The sequence below is a fragment of the Elephas maximus genome, chromosome 7 (genome assembly GCF_024166365.1).
Source record: "Elephas maximus indicus isolate mEleMax1 chromosome 7, mEleMax1 primary haplotype, whole genome shotgun sequence".
NCBI classification, from domain to species: domain Eukaryota; kingdom Metazoa; phylum Chordata; class Mammalia; order Proboscidea; family Elephantidae; genus Elephas; species Elephas maximus.
In genome coordinates this window covers 6,847,355-6,871,308 of record NC_064825.1, presented here as the reverse complement: position 1 = coordinate 6,871,308, position 23,954 = coordinate 6,847,355, and the positions used below count along the sequence as shown (strand labels likewise).

The following is a 23,954-nucleotide window of genomic DNA, read 5'->3' as shown; positions in this document are numbered from 1 at the left end:
CTATTCCCCTGCCAGAAGTACCTAGAATGAATGAGAAATGATGCCCTTGATGATAGTGTCCATGCCTGAAGCACCTCGTGTCTTCGTGGCCCCACTAGTGACTTCCCGTGGATCACACCCTATGGACATGGTATTTGGCAAGGGCATCGAGAGCTGCGTGGTGACTTCAAGCAGCTTCACTCTCCTGGGGCATTTTGAATACGTGGAAATGAGGGGTGATTTTGAGTAAATTCAGTGTTGTAATCACAAAGTCTCTCTTTGCAGAGTTGCCTCACTCACAGAGCTCACCAGCTATCAGCAGCTCCTGCACTAAAGTGCTCTATTTCACCGACCGGTCACTTACTCCCTTCATGGTCAATATACCAAAGAGGTGAGATTCTGGATTCATTTCTCTGTAAAAAAGGGAAGCAGAACCAGCGTGAGAATGAGTTCCTAACCACCTGACCAGCTGAGAGATATTTGAGAAGCACTATGGTATAGTGAGAAAAGCGCAGGGGATTGGGGTTCTAGTTGCAGTTTTGCCACTGGCCAGTTGCATAACCAGGGACAAGTCATCATCTACTGCTAGGTGGAATCATGGTACTTCCAATGCTATAACTATGCAAATAGGCTCTAAGTTTGGAAAAGTCATTTTTTTAAGTGCTTCAAAATAGCTCCTGCCAACAGCCATGGGTTGCAGCCTGGCAGTCCTGGGGTATTACTCCTTGATCTTTGTTACTGTTCGGTGACTGCAACCAAACCGTATTGAGATTTTATGTTAAAAACTCAGAACACTCAGTTAATATACTCCCTCTGCTATGAGTCAGAATCAACATGACAGCAACAGGTTTTTGGTGGGGGGGAATGCTTTTTTTTTTGTTTTTTAACAGAACTTTTTCTTACTTATATATATAACAAAACATTTGCCATTCTAAGGGAAATGGTTATGTAATAACTATTTAAAACTCTCGGAACCAACTACAGGGAGGTTATAAGATTTCCCTTCCCTAGAGAGTCTACCTATTTGGTCTAGGTTAGAAGGCAGCCTTCCTGCAGGCAGAAGGATAAAGATGGTAATACTTGATTAAATTCTACCAGCCTAGAGGAATGAAATATTGTAACAAAGAAGGAGATCAAGAGAACTTAGACATATTTATGGTTGTTCAGCAAATTTGATTTGAAATCTTATGTTTTCTATCCAGAGAAAAAAGCAAAGTGATTTGACTACAAGAAATCTATTTAAAATTTTAAGATCACCCCATATGTAATCCTATTTTCAATCTGTAGTGATGACTTGTTCCCCAACCTCTTTGTTTAGAATCTTCTGGGTTACCAGGACCAGGAACCTAACAAGGTCATGCTATTTCTGTCTATAGTGCCTTTGGCAGGGGCCTGGGTTTAAAGCTAACACGCTACCTTCCCAGCCTATTGATTAACAGTCTATTTTAGTGTTCTCTCCTTTTGTTGTAGGTTGGGGGAGGTGACACTGAAGGATTTTAAAGCAGCTATTGACCGGGAAGGGAATCACCGCTATCATTTCAAAGCACTGGATCCTGAGTTTGGCACTGTTAAAGAGGAGGTACAGAATCCATGAGGAATCTGGGTAGCATTATTGGTTGTTCCTGAACCCCACAGCCTCCTGCTTGAGGACTAGTACTCAGAAGGACCTGATTTCCCTAGTCAGATCAGAAGAATTTCCCAGAGTCTCAGATCACTGTCTGCTTTGCTCTAGACTGAGAAAGTCATGGAATGGCCCAGGAAGTTGATGCTTCTTTAGTTAAAGGCCTTTGAACCTTGACCAAGAATTCAGGGTCAATGTTTATTTTAAAAAGGAAAATGCTTTTTTTTTTTTTTAAGGGGGAAAAAAATGTAAGATATAGGCTTGGTTTCTGGGACCCTTTTCTATCTAAAGCCAAATCTAGAAAACTTCCTGCTGCTTACACAGAGCAAAATAAACAAACAGGTATGAATATATGGGACTGTATATTATGTGGGGGTAGTTTTTTCAGATAATGAAAATAAGGAACTTCTGAAAAGTCAGCTAAACTTATTCCCTACTCCTAGAGTATTTTCTTAGCCTGTGCTTCTCTTTATAATCCATATGCCAAATAGAGACTTGTTTTTCTTGGAAGAGAGTTCTGGGTTATGAAGTATTGCAAGAGTCATCATGCAGTTACAAAATGAAAGAAGTTGGGAAAAATCAATATTTTATAAAGATTTCTTCACTGAAATGTTTTAGTATCTGTGTTAGTGGCTTAGGAAATAAGTTGAATAAATGAATCAAAAGAACTACATCTAAGAAACATGCTAAGATTGCTCTTACTTCTAGCCCTTTCTTTACAAATTCCTGGGACCAAAATTTTCTCCTTTCCCATTTTTTTGTGCTTATTCTACTGCTTTCTCTTAAGAAGGCTGAAGTACTCTGATTAGTAATTTAATAATTCTTATAAATCTCTATTAACAATGCAGCATTAGAGATGATTTTACCATTTCATGCATTTGGGACTAAGAATTAGATATGGGCATGTGTAAACCATGAAGATATATATTTAATACTAGTTGCAACTTCAGGGACAGAGTCAAAGGATCAAGGCTTTCGTCTGCACTTTCTCATCCTTTATGTTCGAGGTCTTATTTTTATCAATAGCAGTTTGTGAGATTTTCTACCGTATTTGGTTGTTTTTCATTTTTTTTTTTTTCTTTCTCTAGGTTTTCCATGATGATGATGCCATCCCTGGTTGGGAAGGGAAAATTGTAGCCTGGGTGGAAGAAGACCATGGAGAGAATTAATACTGATGATTAGATTAGACTGGGGGCTTGTGGAACCAGGTCACTCCCTGGCTGCTTCACTCAGGAAGGAGAACTAAATCAGAATACACTAAGAAGTTTCTAGTTTGTGCTGCCAAAACAGAAGCTCCTCCAAGTGTGATGGCCACAGACCAGTCCTGTTTCTGTGCCTGGCATATTCGGTACTTAAAATCCCTGTCCAAATGTAGACTGTGGGTCCTTCTGGAGTTCCTTGTCCATGGCAACACAGTGTTTTGTTTTACTCTGAGGACAACAAACCGAAGGCCTTAACCAGTGGGGATGGACAATCCCGCCTGTTTAGGGGCATGGCTGCTATAACCTGGAATCTAAGAATTGGATGCTTCACTCCTGTGTGTTACAGTATTATTTTAATTGGCCTCAGTGGTTGCAGCAATCAGAGTCCCAGCATTTGTACTCACAGACAAGGCAAAGGTACCAGCTTTTCTGCTTCCTTGCAGCTATTGCAAACCAAGAATAACTCATCATGTGGTACCAAAGATGAAGGCCCCACCCTTCATTAATCTTTTGGACTGGACATGGTTGTTGCTGAATTGTTGATTGGATGGGAAAAGGGCTGCCCATGTTGTGCTATACTATTCTCAAAACCACAATTAAGACCTTAGGCTGACTCTTGTGTCTTAACTTGTTCTGCAGTTTGTCCTTTAGCCCAAATGGCATATTTCATGTACTGCTAATTTTCTCTGGGGACTCTTAACTTTAGAGCCATTTTTTTTTCCCTCCAGCTGATGAACTTTGTGTTTGAAAGGAATAAGGAGTGAAAAGCTCCTTAAAAATCCAGGCGGGTATGGAAAGGTGCTGCTACCACATCTTCTTGACTTTCTTTCTCTCGTGACTTTCTTTACCCATCAGGCTCATGGCATCTCCTTTGCAGTCAAAAGGAGACAGACCATTGATTTTATGTTTCTTTGTGATTTATGAGTATTGAGCATGAATTACTGGTATGCCCCTCCTCATCTCAAGACCAGTAGTTATTTTCTATTATATATTTAGTATAGACTGAGCCTTTAGGGCACTATAGAAACCACGGGGCATGGAGCATGAGTTGTGAATGGCAGGGTTGATTCTGGGTGAAAAAAAACAGAATCCTTTTTCATATGCAACATTTTCAAGTGTAGAAACTAAAGGAGTGAAACTTCCAGCAATTACTTAGTAACTTAGGTTTTCTCATTCACTCACTAAGTATCATCAACCAATTAACCATTATTACATATGGTATTCCCAAAAGCATTCTGCCTCTGGCCACCAATGTACACTGCCAACCGGAAGAGTCAGACAGATCAGTTCTGGGTTCTTGACCTGTCTGTCTCTAGTTCATTTCCCCCTTTCAGCCATTTCAACAGACTACTCTTGGAGCTCCGAGATGACCTCTTGTTGTTTTATATAGATGTGTCTTTTTAAATAGCTCATGTTTGGAGAATTCTTTTGTACTCATTTGCTTTTTGTCTGAGAACCATGTCTGTTTTTATAACTTGCGTGTGAGTTCTGTATATTCTCCCATTCTGTATACTGTATCCATTTTTTAGGGAACCCAGTAGCTTTTATACAGGCTCTTCTTACCACCCCTTGTAGTGTCAGAACAAGCTTTATTTTATTACCATGTACTGATGACAACTACTTCCTGTTCTAATTCTACCTGCCAATTTTAGTTGTGGAGGCAATGTTATGTAATCCATGTGATTGCTCCTTCAGGAGACAGAAAGAGCTCAAAAGACATCTTAGTTTCTTTCGTTGTTGTTTACCTGATATTCTTGCTATTGAAGACTTTCTCATCAGAAATTGACTGGGAAAGTAAGTCAAAAGCAAGAATAATTCATTGTGAAAGAAAACAGTACCTTCTCAGTTTATTTTACCCAGGAAGTCTGGAGAAAAAGTCCTCCTGTCACAAATTTCCTTATTGTATGTGTTTTAGTGTTTTGCTATACGACAGCATGAGGATTATCAGACCAAAATTTGTTATTGTAATTCCAGTACAATTTATCTTGAATGTCTCCTAGATTGGTTTTTACTTGCCAGTCTTCTTTGAGCAAACAGTCTTACTATTTGGAATTTGACTTTTAAGAGAAAATTAAATCAGAGGTAATTTCAGGGTTCCTCTACTTTGTTTTACATTGTGTTATCTCTATGTCCTTTGGAAAAGGAGCTGCGTGGGCTCAGCGCCTCCGTCGAAAAGTAAAGCTGAGTTCAGGGGAAGAGGTGAGACATTTTTCCCTCTAGCTGGTTTAGCATAGGTAGTGACTAAGCATCCCTAGTGTGTGATCTTTCATGTAAAATGTGTTGGTGATCCTCCTTCCAGTTTCTAAAGGGAGAGAAGCCTTCTGAGGAGGCATGCTCATTACTTATTCTGTTGTAATCGTCTATTTGCATGTACTATGTGGCTGCACTCTAAGTCCTTGACTTATGCATTGTATTGCCCCCCCCCCCAAGAGGTATTTTGTAGAATAGTCTGTCCTGATACTGCTGGCATTCTCTTTCCTTGGGAAAATTAAGGAACCAGAATGTTTAGATTTATAAAATAATCTCTAAGTCACTTTAAATTAAAAAATAAGTGACCCTCAAATATAAACTAGTAAAGAACTCAATTCTTTAAAAAGTCTTCTTTAAACCTGATGACTGTTCTCTTGCTCAGTGGAACACTTTACAGTTTGTGCCTAAAGAATCCGTGTTAAGTTCACTTGATGATGGCAATTCTACTTACTTACCAACTTTACAGCTCTTTTTGACCAGGATGGATGTAAATTAGGGAAACTATCTCCATGCAGTACATCTAAACTAAGAGGACTCTACCAAAAAGCACTTAGGTCATCATTGTATTTATTTTCATTTTTTCCATAAAACGAGCATTATTATTGCACACTCCTCCTATGTCTGAATTTATGTAAAAGGTATAGCTTGCTTAAAATACATATATATGTAAAGTTATATTTTCTTAGAAACATGGATGTTTGCAACCATTGCTTTCAAAGAGATTATTTCTGTGTATTCTCCGTTTTATGGTATGTTTTCATAAAGATTGTGTTATATCAGAGGTTTCTGATTATCAAAGTGATAACCAGTTTTAACTGCCTGTATGTACCAGAGATTTGTGTACTAATTTAAAAAAACAAACTATGAAAAAAATGGAGTTTGCAAACTATTAATCTTTATCTTCACTTGCATTTATTGATGAAGATTAATCAATAAACCATTTACATTTAATGAAAGTAAATCTGAAGTGATCTCCATGGTAGTATGTTTACTCTCTACTTGGAGAGTGAAGATAAGGATTACTTTATTGCCACAGATAATTTGCTACTGGTATTTCCATGTAAGCACAAAATAGGTTATTCTATCAAAGAGAATTCACTGATTTAGTGCTTCGTTTGGAATTATGTGCAAACAAATGAGAACCTGAGGGTGTAAACTGTATGACAAGTCTCTAATGCAAAAGCAAGAAGCATTCATAAAAGTCTCTTTCAGAAATGTGTATTTAAAAGAAAAAGAATGCCCAAATCAGTTTGAAAGCTGAACACCCAAAACTTAAGCGGGCTTCATTTATCACTTCAAATGAAATGTTCTAGATATATAAATCTTTAGCACTGGGGAAACCCTGGTGACCTAGTGTTTAAGAGCTACAGCTGCTGCTAACCAAAAGGTCAGCAGTTTGAATCCACCAGGCGCTCCTTGGAAACTATGAGGCAGTTCTACTTTGTCCTATAGGGTTGCTATGAGTTGGAACTGACTGAAGGCAACAAGTTTGGTTTTCGGTTTGTAGCCCTGAGAGCCTTCATTTGACTTCCAATTTCCTGTTTTTAATTATTAATTATACCAACTATCATGAAAATGGTGAAGGACCAGACAATGTGTAGTTTTGTTACACATAACGTCGCCATGAGTCAAAGCCGACACTGGACAGCAACTAACATTACTAAGCTCTGGTGACATATTGAAGAACAGTACACAGACAAGATCCCTGCCCTCATCAGCTTATAGTTTAGTTTTGGTATGAAGTATTTAAAACATAAAACTTTTTGCTGTCTAAACGGATTCTATGGTAAATTTTGAGTTAAAGCAAATCTGTTTCATAAACCTTTATCTTCATACAGAGTATATGCTTAATCCCCCTGAAGTACACCTGAATATGGGATTGTGTCTTCCACTTGGCTGCGGTTCGCACCATCTGGCTGAAAAATCAGTTCATTCGGTGGGTTTCTGTTTGGGATTAAATCTTTAAATCTTTGCAATAGGGTCGCTATAAGCCTGAATCGACCCGACTGCAATGGGTTTGATTTGGGGTAAGCCAGTAAGCCGTAATATATATTTATATTATAATTATATAGTAAGCCTGCGCGGGGCAGGGCCCCAAGCCCGGTCACCGTTGGGCACCGTCGGATCAGGAGGGTGCAGGACACTCGCCTGGGCCATGCTGAGCGCCCTTCTTTACAGAAGCGCCCCAAGACCCCGCCCGTGGGCCTGAGGCTCGCGATGCAGGGCCCTTCCACAACACCGGCCCGCGCGGCTCGGCCGCGCCTCTCAGGCCACTGCGCCCCACACCTTGCGAGGCCTGCCCGGTGCGCCTCTCCAGGCCCCTCCCTTCTGACTGGGCCCTTCGCACCTCCTAGGCGCCGTCCTAGCCTTTGGAATGCCTTTCCTCCGACGCCCTGCCTCCCACCTCCCTCCACCTCCTACTTTTTTCCAGGCTTCGGCTGCGTTGGCTCAGCGGGAACGACCCGCGCCTGCGGCTCCGAAGCAGCCCCCGCGCCCGCCCGAAGGACGCGCAGGCCGCCCGCCCGCCCCTAGCCTGGGGAGGGGCGCGGGGGAATCCTCGGGGCCGTTTACGACAACGTGCGGCTGCGCGGCGCGGCTGACGGCAGCGTCGGGTTGCTCTTGGAGAGGTCACTCGGAAGAGGGCGTTGGGTTTGGGGAGTGGGGGTCTGTGGCGCTATGTGGCGCGTCTGTGCCCAGCGGGCTCAGAGTGCAGCCCCGAGGGCGGGTTTCGGGGCTCGGTGCGCAACGTTAAGGGAGAGACCTGGACCTCTGTGCGCGGCCCCGCTTTCTAGCCCGGCTCCGGCGCTTTGCAACGGCACGACCACCGGCTATGGCGGGGTCCGGGCACTCTGCAGCTTCAGCCCCAGCTCTTGGCCCACACCGCGGAACCGCTTTCTGCTGCAGCTTTTGGGGTCACGCGGCCGCCGTTGTCATAGTCTCCCCCCTCATCAGAAGGTGAGCCCCCGACTCGTCCTTCGTGGACCCCGTTGTTCTTCAGGGCAGACTTGGCCTCGAAACCTCCCTCAGGCCTCAGTGATCCTCTCCCCGCCTTGCACTATCTGTCATTGCCCGCCTGCTAACCCAGTTTTGCTGTTGAACTTCCCTCTCCTGATCTGTCCCATTGAGTGAAGAGCCCCAAGCCCGGGGCTTTATGCGAAAAGCCTGCTGAGGCGTTCTCTGTCAGACCCACAAAACTGTGGAGCAGGAAGCCTGTCACTGGAGAGCATGAGCTTCTGGCAGCAGGAACTGTCATTGTATCTTCAGTGCCAGCGTGTAGTGGGACTTAGTAAACTTCGCATTAGATGAGATCGGATTGAATGAAACCTTACACCAGACTGAGAATTAGGTCACCCTTTTTAAGGTTGGCGTTTCTCCTTTTTCTCCTCTAGGTTCCATTGCCTTCCCTTTCCCCCACAATGCAGGCAGGCACCATAGCCCGTTGGGAAAAAAAGGAAGGGGAAAAAATCAATGAGGGTGAACTAATTGCAGAGGTAAGTTGTCGAAGGGACTGCCTAAGCTAAACTGAGCGTTAGGTTTCTGGGTGAGTAGTTACCTGCTTTGCTTAAGACACTATTTTGGTATTTTTTCAGCTTGGAATTAGAGAAGATTTATTAGATAAGTTGTCAGCAGCTGTCCAAACTGATTTTTAGCTAACATTTCTTTTAATGATTCCTTCTTTGAGATCTGTGATAGAGGCTTTGTCACACTGTTGAACTGTGTAATTTCAGACATAAGCTAATAAACTTCATTCTGGCTGCACAAACTGACACTGCTTTTGGTGTTAAAAGGTCGAAACTGACAAAGCCACGGTTGGTTTTGAGAGCCTGGAGGAGTGTTACATGGCAAAGATACTTGTTGCCGAAGGTACCAGAGATGTTCCAGTTGGAGCAATCATCTGTATTACAGTTGAAAAGTGAGTGGTACCCTGAGTATTGTGGAACTTTAGTGCAGAGTGGAGCATTTTAACCCAGAATCGAGAAATTAGGAGTTAAAAAGCTTCTCAAGACCACTTCTCTGGGAGCTGAATCTGCTTTATAACCCCCTTATATTTATGCCTTCTTTCTCTTCCTTAGACCTGAGGATATTGAGGCCTTTACAAATTATACTTTGGATTCCTCGGCAGCACCTACCCCACAAGCAGCCCCAGCACCAAGCCCTGCTGCTGCTGCTTCACCACCTGCATCTTCTGCTCAGCCTCCTGGTAGCTCATATCCCACTCACATGCAGGTGAGGCTCAGCCTCTGAGTGTTTGCTCTAGAGAATTTAGTACTTATTCATCGTTTTTCGTAGATTGCTGCCACATGCTGGAAAGTGGTATTAAACGTGGCTGACTCTTGTCATTTGGGAATAAATAGAGATTTAAGCATGCAAACAACTTGTATTGATCGTTGTTATGTCCAGGTGTGTGAACTTGGACAGCTCCTTTAACCCTTCTGAGCCTCTCTGTAGTGTAGAGAATAATGTTTGAACTTCTTATTCAAGAGCATTAAGTTACAGATCTTGAGGATGATTTGTACTTGTCTCTATTTCCTGTATAAATAGTTTTATAGTGGGTCTCCAGTGCTGTCCGTTGAAAGTCCCCAGTTGGTGTTTTCCTTTGGCATGTGGTGATCTGTTTTCTAAGAGCGGATGAAGTAATCTTGTAGTGTTAATAAACCAGAAACCTGACAATAAAGAAATGTTAGAATAAATATATAATAGCATTGCAATAAAGCTGAAGACAATAAGTGGAATCACTGTTGCATCTATTAACTAAATCAGTTTCTTAGATATTAGAGTTATTCCTTGTGTATTTGTGTGTTTTAGAGATTGGAAATGGAAAAAAAAAAAAGCCACTTTTTTTTTTTAAAGGATTAAGGCTAAAGGTAAAGAACTTTACCTTTGCTTAGTTTATTTATAGGAATTTCTGTGTAAGAACTATTTTTCCCTTTGCACATAATGGTCTACTCCCTGGCCTGTTGATAACAATCATTTTTGATGAAGTTTTGCGTGGTGTTTAGTCCACATGCTTACTTCATCCTGTTCAGCGGATTCTGTCTCACAACGTAAGATCTCGTTCAGTCCTCACCATTATGTGTCTATGGCTTTGTATGAAAGTGCTAGAATTGTGCCTTAATTACCCTTTCAGGTTCTCAATAGAGATTTTTGGGTTAACTAATTTTAAGAAGCAGATAAAGAACAAGAAAAGCACTTAAAAAAATTTTTTTTTAATTAGCATTAAAAGGCTTTACTTTTTTCCTTATCTGAGGCATCATCGATTGAAATGATTTTTCACTCAGCATAGTCCTGTTGCTAATTAGATACGAAAGACTAAGAAGACAGCAAGTGAACCCACAGAAACTGAAAAAGCATCCAAATTTAGTGGACACACAAACCATATAAATAGCAAAGCAATTTTTTATTTAGATCAGCCCATCTGATGTTTGGATTTTGTTGGGGTGGAAGTGACTATTGTGATAATAGTTCTGAATGTTAGTTTTTTTATCTTGGAAAGATATCTGGGAAGTTGAGAATTTCCTGTGAGTGAAAAGACAGATGCTAGGTACAGAGCACAGTAAAATTTTAACAGCATGGTCTGTGCTAAGATCATTGTGTGAAACTGAAAAATTTCAACTTAAGTGTGACAAAAGGTGAAAAGGAAGCTCTATTCTTATTTTTTGAGGAATTAATATTGACTGTCTGGAAAGAAATCTTTCCCGTCTCCCCATTGCTTTCCACTTTGAAGGGTGGGTTGGAGTATTGCTGCTACTGTAAAGCTTGTGATTTGAAAGCTAATTTAACTGTTGGAAAGCTGTTGAGGCACTGAGCTCGTGCCATTATGGGGGCAGGGTGCAGACAGGAATTTGGATTGTCACGGATACTGTCATTCCATAAAATGATACAAGCTTGCCTGAGTGCCACTGTGTCTAAGGTTTTTTAGACTGAAGCAGTAATACGTATTTGTTTCTATAGGTGGTTCTTCCTGCCCTCTCTCCCACCATGACCATGGGCACAGTTCAGAGATGGGAAAAAAAAGTGGGTGAGAAGCTAAGCGAAGGAGACTTACTGGCAGAGATAGAGACTGACAAGGCCACTATAGGTGAGATTTCTTCAGCTGTTACTGAATGTTTGAGGCACTGAGTTTTCCAATGAGGGAAGAGGATTGCCACCCTAACCTCAAATGAGTGAGTGATAACGTGAAAACTTTGTAATTCTTGGGATTCATTTTCTGGGGCAGGATATTTTATAGCAAAAAAATTCGTGGTCGGATTTGTCATTTCCATACCATACTCAATGAATCAAGAATATGTCAAATCAGAGATTATTCTTAGGCCAGAGTTTGCTTCTTAGACCGATTATTATTGAGAATCTGTATCAGGACTGCCATTCTCTAAACTGGGAGAGGAAAGTAAAGAGGAAACAGAAGAAGGTAACCTCAAAGGCAGGATAATACCAAAGAATCTAAGATGACTTTGAGGGAAAACTGAAACCAGGGTTTAGCCTGTTTTCATATATATATATGGAGCCCTGGTGGTGCAGTGGTTAAGAGCTCGGCTGCTAACAAAATTCACATAATTGTATATTATAATATTTCTAGATATACATAAATAGTCTATATTTCTTTTCTCTGCCCCATAATCACTGCTAAAGGGAGGTCTGTCCATTCCCCGGAGTTAGGGTGGGAGATTGCTGGGCATTCTCCATGATGGCTGTTTTCAGATTGTGCTCTTTACATCCCACGATTCATTGATGGTGCCTTGGGGTGAGGAAGGCCTAAAGAGCAGGACTCTATTCTATGTCCCTCCCCACATCCTCACTTTCACCAGAGCAAGTCCTTTTTATCTTTTTGCATATTGTGCTTCCCCATAAGATTTTCTTAGAAGAAAGGATTCTGTTCCTTAAAAAAAAAAAAGGGAATGGTAGATTTATTTTTGCAGTTTAACTTGAATACCAGTGTCTCTGAACTGCGTTTGAACTCTTTTGTGGCCCTGGGGCCTTTTTTTTTTTTTTTTCCTTTTTAAACATGTCTTTTATTGTATTTTAATTCTCAGCTGGGAAATGGAAGGGTTCATTGAGAATTATGTTCAGCAAGGAGAAGTACAGGGGCATAGAAAACCAAGATCAGGAAGGCAAAGCTTGTCCTCTGATGGCTTGCTTCTTTTAGGTGTACTGTTTCAACCCTTCATGTTTAGCTCATAGTAAGAAAAACAGCTGAATAAAACATAAGTTGTCAGTGCCATGGAAACCCCAGTAATGCTGTATTTCTTCACATTGAAATTTTTGGTGTCATACCAGGTATAAAAAACCCAAAACCAAACCCGTTGCCGTCAAGCAGAACTGCTGACCTTTTGGTTAGCAGATAAGCTCTTAACCACTGTGCCACTGTGCCAATACCAAGTATAACCTCTTTGAAAAGCTCCAGAAAATGCTTTTAGGAGTAAAGCCCACATCACTATCCACCTTGGTAGCATCTTTAGTTTCATATCCATGAGGCTTTGATTTTAGCATTTATAACTGATGTCGTCTTAGTCCTGTTAGTCTGTAGGGGAGCTGCCCATGGGAGGGTTTTTAAGAACAACTTTCAGAACTAATCCTTATCTGTAATCTCTCATAGTTTTATTTGGTACAAAGTAAATGCTAAATAACAAATACTTAGTATTTATTTGTACCAGACACTGTTCTAAGAACTCAAAAAATACTAATTCATTTAATCTTCATAACATCTCTGTGAGGTGGGTATTATTATTATCCCCATTTTTACAGATAAAGAAACTTGAGACACAGAGGTTAAGTAACTTGCAAAAGGGTCATATAACTCATTCGAAGGAGGAGAGCTGCCGATTGTTTAAAACTTTTGAGTTTGGAGGGATTGTGGAGTCCTAATTTTAAGTATCATAATGATTTTTCTCTCAAAGGTTTTGAAGTACAGGAAGAAGGTTACCTGGCAAAAATCCTGGTTCCTGAAGGCACAAGAGATGTCCCTCTAGGAACCCCACTCTGTATCATTGTAGAAAAAGAGGCAGATATAGCGGCATTTGCTGATTACAAGCCGACTGAAGTAACTGATTTAAAACCCCAAGCACCACCACCTACCGTACCCTCGGTAGGTATGCTTCTGAAATTGAAGTTTGTCCCTAAGTGGAAGAGGTGAAAAGATGATATCCCAGGTTACTTTAGGCACTAAGAGTGTATGAAAAAGGATGGAGATAACTAACATTTATGGAGATTGATGGCAACGTGTTTGGTTTTTTGTTTGTTTGTTTTATAGTGTATACGGGGCCCTGGTGGTGCAGTAGTTAAGTGTTTGGCTGCTAAGCAAAAGGTCGGCAGTCCAAATCCACCAGCCGCTCCTTGGGCAGTTTTTTCTTTGTCCTGTAGGGTCACTATGAGTCGGAATTGACTCGACAGCAACGGGTTTTGGCTTTACAGAGTATATAAGGAACCCTGGTGACACAGTGGTTAAGCACTCAGCTGGTAACCAAAAGGTTGGTGGTTCAAACCCACCAGCCGCTCCAAGAGAGAAAGATGTGGCAGTCTGCTTCTGTAAAGATTAAAAAAAAACCCAGTGCCAATTACAGCCTTGGAAACCCTATGGGGCGATTCTGTTCTGTTGTGTAGGGTCCCTGTGAGTTGGAATTGACTCAGTGGCAGTGGGTTGGGTTTGGGTTTGGTTATAGGATATATGGCACTGTACTGTTTGCCTAATGGTCAATAGTTTCATCCTTATAGCTTTTTTCTCCCCCTGCTGTAACGAGTCCTGCTGAGATCACAGCGCAGTGAAGTTCCAGGTGTTGACGTGACATATTCTCTTTATGTGGAGCCCTGGTGGCATAGTAATTAAGAGCTCCTTTGCTAACCAAAAGGTCGGCAGTTCGAATCCACCAACCACTCTTTGAATACCCTGTGAGGCAGTTCTCTGTCCTGTAGGGTTGCCATGAGTCGGAATCGACTCAACAGTAACGGGTTTGACTTTTGGGTTTTTTTTTTTTTTGGTTCTCTTTTCTCGGAAACCCTGGTGGCATGGTGGTTAAGAGCTATGGCTGCTAAAACAAAAGGTCAGCAATTCGAATCCATCAGGCGCTCCTTGGAAACCATATGAGGTAGTTCTACCTTGTCCTGTAGGGTTGCTATGAGTCGGAATCAACTCAACAACGGGTTTGGCTTTTGGGTTTCTGCTTTAGATGCAGATCTCATGGTTATCCATGATTCATTCCCCATTTTCTATAAACTTTATAATCTCTGCTACTGTCAGTCCTCTTGGTGTTTACATACTATGCTAGGCCAAGCATGTATTTGTAATTCATTGGAACTTTGACATGAGTTGTTTTGATGTTAAATTAAGTATATCATTATGAATGGTTTCACCTATTTCACATGAATTCGTATGAACCCCAGCATAGATTAACATTAAAGTACAGCTTCTGCAGATGCTAGAATCATGTGAGTTTAGGTACTCATTTCAGAGAAAACTTGATTTCTGACTGCTCTGCATTCGTAGGTAGCTAGCAAGTAGCAGTATTTATTTCTTCAGATTCTTTTCAGCATGGAACATTCCAGCATAATTTTGGGTTGTGAAGTTAGATTAAGTTTAAAAAAATGTTGGAGATGTAAGAGAATGAGTAAAGAAGCAGCAAGTAAAGAAAGACTAAACACTGGTCAGCAGTATTAAATCCACGCCTCTTTATGTTATCAGAGAATAAGATAACTTGACTTTTTTCTGTCTTTGACAAAGTATTGTTTTTGCTATTCATATTGCTGTATTACATTGGTTAAGCAGAAGACAAAACTACATTATGAGCTTTGGATAAAAGATGCAAACTATTTATTTAAAACAGCTTTTGACTTCTTATTAAATGTAAACTCTCTGTCGTTCAGACCAATCTTTGCAATGGTGAATTAACAATTTGTAACTTTTCCAAAAGGTGGCCAGTGTTCCTCCAGCTCCCCAACCTGTAGCCCCTACTCCTTCAGCTGCCCGCCCAGCTACTCCTGCTGGACCAAAGGGAAGGGTATTTGTTAGCCCACTTGCAAAGAAATTAGCAGCAGAAAAGGGGATTGACCTCACACAAGTAAAAGGTAAGTCTCTTTCTGCAGAATGGGGTTGTAAAGTTAAAATTGAGTTGAATTTTCCTCCTGATGGCCAGCAAGTACAGCTATAGTCTTCTTAACTGGCATAAGGGGGAGGTGAATGAGGGAGGAAAATGTCTAGTACTGCCACTACAGGGTGCAGTGACTATTATCCTGCTTTATTTAGTCTGCCTAGGGTTAACTGTCCAATTTTGATACCTTTTTTCATTCTATTCTATTCATGTGAACCATGCTTAATTGTTGCTGATGGCTGAAAATGTAAGGTGCTTGTTCAGGAAGGGAAGCTTATAGGATTTGATTGTGTAATAAGAAATCTCTGTTAGTGCTAGGTTGACTGACTAGCAATAAGCAAGAAACAAAACAAAATAAAACATAAAGTTGGGTTGATTTCAAGTAATTTAGAAGAATAAAATTCATGTAAAACTGAACTAATGCTCCTTGAGGACAGGGAAGGTGTTTTACTCATCTTTCCTCTCCAAAGAGAAAGTGTAGCTTAGTGATAAGAGCATAGGATTTGGAATGAGACCGTTTGAGGTTAAATCCTGACTTTATCATTTTTTCTATATATGTGTTTAGGTGAATTACTTAACCTGTCTAAAATGGGGATGATGATTAGTGTGCATTACATAGAATTGTGAGAATTAAATGAGCTAAAACAAACAAAATACTTAGAAAAGTATCTAGCATATAATAATTACTCAATACATGTTAGTGGTTCATAGTATTACACTTAAATATTTTTGGACTGAATTTAAGCTAAAATTTAAGGTAATCAAGATACTTACTTTGAAAGGAGGGAAGTTATTATTCCTGGGACCTGATTTGATGGCTGGTCTATGTGCTAATTATTATCAGAAAGAGTAATTGCCCCCTTTACCACATACATTTAATTGTACACCAAGGGTTTGGTTTTGGGTTTTTTGTCTTTGAGGTACATTCACAATTTTTGGATAATAAAACTTGAGACTTTTAAGAGGTTTCCCCTCCTATTAAGTAATAAAGTTGAGATTTGAATCTAGGTTAGTTTAACTCAAAAGCCTGTGTTCTACTCAGTACCCTAGTCTGCTTCTGTTTTGATGTTGCACCATCCTTAATTACTAAATGGAAATACGGTTATTTCCTTAATTGTCCAGTTATGGGCGCTCAGTGCTGGTTATCATCTTTTGCAATCTGCGTTTTCTGGTTAGAAGGCAAGCCAATCCCAAGACACAGCTAGAGAATGTTCTGGATTTTTTTTTACCTCAGAGGATTACTGGTAATATTGGAAAACCTGTTCTTCTATCTTAACATTACGTTGGTAATGTTGCCGTGCTTTATGTGTGTGTGATTAGAATTAGGGACAGCAATGTGAGGGTTAAATATGTTGATATATTTTAAGGGAAAGAGGCACTTGGTTAACAATTTAGACAACAATTTGGTCAAGAATTTAGACAAAGAAGGACCATTTATTAGATGTTTAGCAACACTGACTACTTTGCTAAAGATACAAGTGGAAAAATCCGAATGTTTTTATTACATAGGCATTTATTTTTTATTTATTAGGAGATTTATTTATTATTTCAACAAATATTCATTGAGTACTGTTTATGCATCAGATACCTGTTCATAAGAAGAATAAGACAGACAAGATTTCAGTTGCTTACATTACCAGTGAACAGAAAGGGAGTATAGGATAGTAGTTAAGAGTTCGGGCTTTGGAGCTGCGATGCTTGAATTTGAATACCGGCTCTGCCATATATTAGCTATATGACCTTGGGCCAGTCATCTTAGCTTTTTTGTGTCTCAGTTTATTCATTTGTATGTAAAAATAATACCTCAAAGCACTGTGAGGATTAAATGTGCTTATATGTAAACAGTACCTGGAAAAAGCATATATAGGTACTAGCTATAATGATAATAATTTATTATTATTAAAAAGATAATTTTAAGTGTTAAGCGAGAAAGCAACTGAGTGATACACCAGTGAGTAATGGGGTGGGTAAATATGCAGACGTGGTTGCTTTTAGACAGGGTGGTGGAGAAGATCTTTCTGCTGAGATAACATTTGACTTGACCTGAAAGCTGAGGGGTGAGCTGAGAGCCACGTGAAGAACTAGGAAGAGAGTATTTTGGGCAGAGACCAGTAGTACGCAGTCTGAAGTAGGGAGGAGCTTGGCATGTTTAAGCAGCATGAAGGAGGCTGGTGAACAAAGTGGATCTAGTGGTGGGAGATGAGGTTGGAGAGAAACAAGGGTGAAACCATGAAGGACTTTACACCAAACCCACTGCCATTGAGTCAATTCTAACTCATAGCAACCCTATAGGACAGAGTAGAAATGCCCCAGAGGGTTTCCAAGGCTGTAATCTTTACGGAAGCAGACTGCCACATCTTTCTCCTATGGAGCAGCTGGTGGGTTTGAACCGCTGACCTTTTTGTTAGCGGAGCACTACTGTGCCACTAGGGCTCCTTAAGGAACTTACAGGTCATGATAAAATAGTTTTAATTTTATTTAACATGTAGTAGGAAGCCGTTTGGAGTCCTGGTGGCACAGTGGTTAAGAACTTGGCTGCTAACCAAAAGGTAGGTAATTCGAGTCCATCAGCCATTCCTTGGAAACGCTATAGGGCAGTTCTGCTCTGTCCTTTAGGATTGCTATGAGTTGGAATCAACTTGATGGCAGTGGGTTTTGGTTTAGGAAGCCGTTCAGGGATTTAAGCAAGAAGTGACATAAAATGATTTATAGTTTTTAAAGATAATTTGGCTGCTGTGTGGAAATAGATTAAACGAATCAAGATGCTGTTGCTGGAGCTGATGATGGTAGCTTAGACTAGGGTGGTGAAAGTGGAAATGGAAAGAAATGGACAGATGCAAGATAGAATAGAACTTAGCCAAGTATTGGATATGGGTACATTACAACAGTAATTTCAGAAGAAAGGTGGGGTGGAAGTCAGTCTGGATAGGTTGAAAAGTGAAAAGTGGATGAAGAGGTAGAGATAGCATTATGGACAATTCATTGAAGAAGCTATACTGTGATGGGAGGCACAGAAACAGGGGCATAGCTTTTGGAGAATGTGGGTTCAAGAGGGGACTTTTAAGATGAGTGGTAGTAGAATGAGCCTAGTACAGAGTTTCTCAACCATGGCACTGTTGACATTTTGGGCTAGATAATTCTTTGTATGAGGCGGGGAGAGGGGAGTGTCCTATGCCTTGTCGGATATTTAGCAACATCTCTGGCCCTCCCCCCTGCCCCAGTTGTGACAATCAAAACGTCTTCAGACATTGCCATATGTACTGTGGAGAGTGGGGGGATTGCCCCAGTTGCGAACCACTGGTCTAATAGAAAGGGCTAAGTGGACAGAATAATTGGCAAGGAACAAAGTTCTTGAGAATGTAAGAGGGGTGGGATTGGCCTTTCATAGGAAATAGGAACATTTGTCTATTTTAACAGGAGGGAGAAGAATATGGGATGAGTTTATAGGTTTGGCAGTGGAAGCTGAGAGTTACTTTTTGCTTCTGTTTGATCAGTAAAGCATGAAATGAGAGTTTGAGCTGGAGAGTGAGTGTGGGGAGGTTTGAGGTCAGAGAGATTATGAAGTAGTCATCTTAGAGAGTGAAAACTTAACTCAAGTGAAACATAATTGAATTTCTGGGCAGTTTTGTGTGTCCATTTTAGGTTAATTACTATGAATTTATAATACAGTCAGCCAGTCCAGGTGTGTAATTTTTTGCTCCAGCAACATTAAACTACTCTGGTTTTGGCTTGGAAAAGACAAAAGTTGTTTTAAAGTTTTACAAGGGAGTGATTATAATGGTGATCTATGGAATCTAAGCTGGGTAAGGAGGGAAGTGAAGACAAGAAGGAGAGAATGGATAATAAGAGCACAGGGGTCAGTGGAGTTTAGGTCTTGATCAGGTTGGAGAGTTTTTTGCAGTGGGGAGAGGGGACAGTCTGGAATAATGAGCTGAAAGGATCAGTGAAGGCAGCAAGAGAGAGGGTTGCTTGAAATTCAGATTTCAGAAATGTGTGTTTACTGGAGATAACAAGGCCTAGAATTTAACCTTAGAAGCTGAGGGGGCTCTTGTGAGGTGGGAGGAAAAAGTTGAAGATGAGTAGGTGAAAGAACCTAGAAGCCTAGGTGTTGGATGGGTTTTGGTCCCAACGACAGTGGGCCAGGATCCAAGTGAATCTGAATGAAGAGTAGTAATTATGAATTAGTAGATGAGAGCTAGCAAAGAGGGAAGTAGGTGACATAGCCAGATAGCATGAACTTCAAAAGGAGTTGAGGTTTTTGAAAGGAGAAAGGGAGAAATGATTTGAAAGTGGTTATAGGGAGCAAAGAGGACACCTCCCCCATGGCCTGACCCTGAGGTGTGAGATAAAAAAAAAAAACATTAGGGAAGTACTAAGGGGAAAGTTGGATAAGGGGTTAGATTATTTTGCAAATTTGACCAAAATGTTATCATCTGGGGAGAAATTGTGTTAAGGCCTAAACCCTGATGTTCAGAGTTTGCGTTTGTCTCAAAGCCACCAATGTGATATTTTATATTTCCGTAGTGCAAAGCACTTTCCACATCACTATCCCATCTTATCCTTGCAACAGTCCTGTGAGCAGGGGCTGATATTATAATCCCTATCCTGCAAAAGAGGAGACTAAAACCCAGATGAGATTAAGTGACAGTGGTCATCTGTCTAGTTTGTTTGACAAGGATCCTACATTTTTGACCCCTAGTCCAGTGTTTTCTTTAAACCACATTCCTCTTGTATCTCTTTGGGGAAATAGACAAAAGGACTTCAGTTAACTCCTACTACTAGTCTCAAATAACTCCTAATACTGAGGAAATTCTTGTGGGTACCTGAGGCTTGTTGTACTACAGGTTTCCTCCTCTTGAAGGGCTGCAGTAGCCAGGCAAGCGTTGGTTGTAAGGGGAGGTTATGGTTTCTGTCTTTTATGAAAGAGGGGAATCTAACGGGAACACTGCCACCTCTGTTCTAGAGCTCCTGGTGAGGATAAACACAATTCTAGCCAACTCCTCACTTTTCATAATAAAGGAAAGGAGTTGGGAAGGACTACACACAACAAGAGTCCTTTTAAAATTCTGCCTTAGGGGAAGATGAATCAATTTGACCAAATTTATTCAAGAAGTGGGCCAATGTAAAAGGTATTCTAATAACTTAATTCTGGATCTTCTTAGAATTAAGGCTCAGGATCATCTACTTAGATCTAAAATTAATTCTAAGAGGTTGGGATGGGAGGAGGGGCTAAAATTGAAAAAATTAAGCGTATTAAGAGAACTTCGAAGATTTCCTTCCCAATGTATGACATTGCACCTATTTCCTTGTCTCTAACACAGGCCAGTTTAGAGGCTGGGCTACTCTCACAAAGCTGAGCGTGATGGAGACTACATAAAGATTGAGTGGCGCTAAAGAGGAGATAATTGCAACTAACTTATATATGCAACTTAAGTCCGTCTTGGAACCAAAATCCAAAAAACTGACTTGCCCAAAACAGTTGTTATCATATCTGTCAATTCTGTAGAGAATTCTTTATGGCCAAGTGAATCTAGGACCCAAATGTGATCTATCAGTTCCAAAAGGGTCTTTTGGAGCTAACCAGGAAGAGATAGCAAATCATCCTTTTGGGGTATAAACTGTATTCAACATTATCCTTATGTTGGTATTTCTCAGTTTGAAAGTAAACAAAATGATAAAAATCAAGTATAATTAGATGAAATTTCAAAGGAGAAATAGATAATATTTGCTATAGTTAAAAAGAACTACAACAGATCAAGCAAGGTACTCTATATGCATTAAAATTAATACTTGACAAAAGCTAGTGTTTTTTTCAGGGCAGAAGTGAAGGCTGTGATCCCTTCAGAGTGTGTCTGATAGAAATCCCTTAGGATTACACACAAATGAGGGCATACTGTTCATGTTTTTGGGGAACCAACTATATGCCTTCATATTTTATATGGTATATCTTTATCTCTTCCAGGGACAGGACCAGATGGCAGAATCATCAAGAAAGACATTGACTCTTTTGTGCCTACCAAAGCTGCTCCTGTGAGTTACATTTGACTCTTTTTTCTTCGTAGTTTGTTCATTACGAAGTGCTTTGTCTAGCTGATTAGATTGTTTCATATTATTTATGCTTAACCAGAGAATGCTTTCCTATGTCTGATTTCAGTGGCTTAGGAGTATTTAGGTATGAATGTGCTGTCATTTTTATACAAAATTAACGTTAATATACTTGGTACTACATTGACGTAAGTTCAAAAATTTTTTTTAGTAATAGTATTGGGTATTTACTAAAATATACTCTCCTGATTCAGCCCCTATTTTTTTTTTTTTTAATTCTGCTTTAAGTGAAAGTTTACAAATCAAGTCAGTCTCCCACACAAAAACCCATATACACCTTGCTACACACTCCCAATTACTCTCCCCCCAGTGAGACAGGACGCACTGTCCCTCCACTCTCTCTTTTCATTTCCATTTCGGCAGCTTCTAAGCCCCTCCACCCTCCCGTCTCCCCTCCAGGCAGGAGACGCCAACACAGTCTCAAGTGTCCACCTGATCCGAGAAGCTCACTCCTCACCAGCATTCCTCTCCAACCCATTGTTCAGTCCAATCCATGTCTGAAGAGTTGGCTTCGGGAATGGCCCCTATCCTGGGCCAACAGAAGGTCTGGGGGCCATGACCACCGGGGTCCTTCCAGTCTCAGTCAGACCATTAAGTCTGGTCTTATGAGAATTTGGGGTCTGCATCCCACTGCTCTCCTGCTCCCTCAGGGGTTCTCTGTTGTGTTCCCTGTCAGGGCAGTCATCAGTAGTAGCTGGGTACCATCTAGTTCTTCTGGTCTCAGGATGATGCAGTCACTGATTCACGTGGCTCTGTCTGTCTCTTGGGCTCGTAATCGCCTTGTGTCCTTGGTGTTCTCCATCCTCCTTTGATCCAGGTAGGTTGAGACCAATTGATGCATCTTAGATGGCTGCTTGCTAGCGTTTAATACCCCAGACGCCACTCTTCAAAGTGGGATGCAGAATGTTTTGTTAATAGACTTTATGATGCCAATTCCCCTGAAGCCATGGTCCCCAGACCCCTGCCCCTGCTAGGCTAGCCTTCGAAGCATTCAGTTTATTCGGGAAACTTCTTTGCTTTTGGTTTAGTCCAGTTGTGCTGACCTACCCTGTATTGTGTGCTGTCTTTCCCTTCACCTAAAGTAGTGCTTATCTACTATCTAATTAGTGAATACCCCCTCTCCTACCCTCCCTCCCCCCGCCTCGTAACCACAAAAGAATGTTTTCTTCTCAGTTTAAACTATTTCTCAAGTTCTTATAATAGTGGTCTTACACAATATTTGTCCTTTTGCAACTAATTGCACTCAGCATAATGCCTTCCACGTTCCTCTGTGTTATGAAATGTGTCACAAATTCCTCACTCTTCTTTATCGATGGATAGTATTGCATTGTGTGAATATACCATAATTTATTTATCCATTCATCCGTTGATGGGCACCTTGGTTGCTTCCATGTTTTTGCTGTTGTAAACAGTGCTGCAATAAACATGAATGTGCATATATCTGTTCGTGTAAAGGCTCTTATTTCTCTAGGATATATTCCAAGGAGTAGGATTGCTGGGTCATATGGTAGTTCTATTTCTAGCTTTTGAAAACCAAAAGTTTTTTTTTTCTCTAGCTTTTGAAGGAAGCGCCAAATCGATTTCCAAAGTGGTTGTACGATTTGACATTCCCACCAGCAGTGTAGAAGTGTTCCAGTCTCTCCACAGCCTCTCTACCATTTATTATTTTGTGTTTTTTTGGATTAATGCCAGCCTTGTTGGAGTGAGATGAAATCTCATTGTAGTTTCGATCTGCATTTCTCTAATGGCTAATGATCGTGAACATTTCCGCATATATCTGTTAGCTACCTGAATGTCTTCTTTAGTGAAGTGTCTATTCATATCTTTTGCCCATTTTTTAATTGGGTTATTTGTCTTTTTGCAGTTGAGTGTTTGCAGTAACATGTAGATTTTAGAGATCAGGCACTGATCAGAAATGTCATAGCTAAAAACTTTTTCCCAGTCTCTACGTAGGTAGTCTTTTTACTCTTTTGGTGAGGTCTTTGGATGAGCATAAGTGTTTGATTTTTAGGAGCTCTCAGTTATCTAGTTTTTCTTCTGTGTTCTTTATAATGTTTTCTATACTGTTCGTGCCATGCATTAGGGCTCCTAACGTTGTCCCTATGTTTTTTTCCATGATCTTTATCGTTTGAAATTTGATATTTAGGTCTTTGATCCATTTTGAGCTCATTTTTGGAGTGAGGTATGGGTCTGTTTCATTATTTTGCAGATGGATATCCAGTTATGCCAGCACCATTTGTTAAAAAGACTGTCTTTTCCCCATTTAACTGTTTTGGGGCCTTTGTCAAATATCAGCTGCTCATATGTGGATGGATTTATGTCTGGATTCTCAATTCTATTCCATTGGTCTATGTATCTGTTGTTGTGCCAGTAGCAGGCTGTTTTGACTACTGTTCATTCCTTAATTTTTAAAGCATATTTGCAAGTCGAGTGATTAGGGTTTGAGGTTTATGTGGTTAATTAGTCCACACAGGAATTAAATCTGTATAGCCAACATCTGTTTGATTGGTTAAGGTCCTGTGATAATCAACTAAAAGTAAAGAAAATGATTCAGTTTAGATGTTGTTGTTGTTAGGTGCTGTCGAATCAGTTCCGACTCATAGCGACCCTATACCCAACAGAACGAAACACTGCCTGGTCCTGTGCCATCCTTACAATCGTTGTTATGCTGGAGCTCATTGTTGCAGCCACTGTATCAGTCCACCTTATTGAGGGTCT

At 40.6% G+C, this 23,954-nt stretch overlaps 2 protein-coding genes across 7 annotated transcripts in view; both read left to right on the top strand.

Moving 5' to 3' along the window:
• DIXDC1 (DIX domain containing 1) overlaps positions 1 to 5,980 on the top strand; it is a 108,329-nt gene extending 102,349 nt beyond the window's left edge. For 5 of the 6 annotated variants that reach the window (XM_049889265.1, XM_049889267.1, XM_049889268.1 and 2 more), the window contains 3 exons: positions 265 to 370; positions 1,450 to 1,558; positions 2,689 to 5,980. In XM_049889265.1, coding sequence (XP_049745222.1) covers positions 265 to 370; positions 1,450 to 1,558; positions 2,689 to 2,769 — 296 coding nt within the window. In that variant the 3' untranslated portion in view covers positions 2,770 to 5,980. The remainder of the gene's footprint in view (positions 1 to 264; positions 371 to 1,449; positions 1,559 to 2,688) is intronic. The other variant, XM_049889270.1, reaches the window with a different exon arrangement.
• Positions 5,981 to 7,663: 1,683 nt separating this feature from the next.
• Positions 7,664 to 23,954, top strand: part of DLAT (dihydrolipoamide S-acetyltransferase) — a 42,872-nt gene continuing 26,581 nt past the window's right edge. Inside the window, exons 1-8 of the mRNA XM_049889271.1 lie at positions 7,664 to 8,007; positions 8,442 to 8,543; positions 8,841 to 8,965; positions 9,126 to 9,279; positions 11,005 to 11,131; positions 12,948 to 13,135; positions 14,955 to 15,108; positions 21,094 to 21,161. Coding sequence (XP_049745228.1) covers positions 7,729 to 8,007; positions 8,442 to 8,543; positions 8,841 to 8,965; positions 9,126 to 9,279; positions 11,005 to 11,131; positions 12,948 to 13,135; positions 14,955 to 15,108; positions 21,094 to 21,161 — 1,197 coding nt within the window. The 5' untranslated portion in view covers positions 7,664 to 7,728. The remainder of the gene's footprint in view (positions 8,008 to 8,441; positions 8,544 to 8,840; positions 8,966 to 9,125; positions 9,280 to 11,004; positions 11,132 to 12,947; positions 13,136 to 14,954; positions 15,109 to 21,093; positions 21,162 to 23,954) is intronic.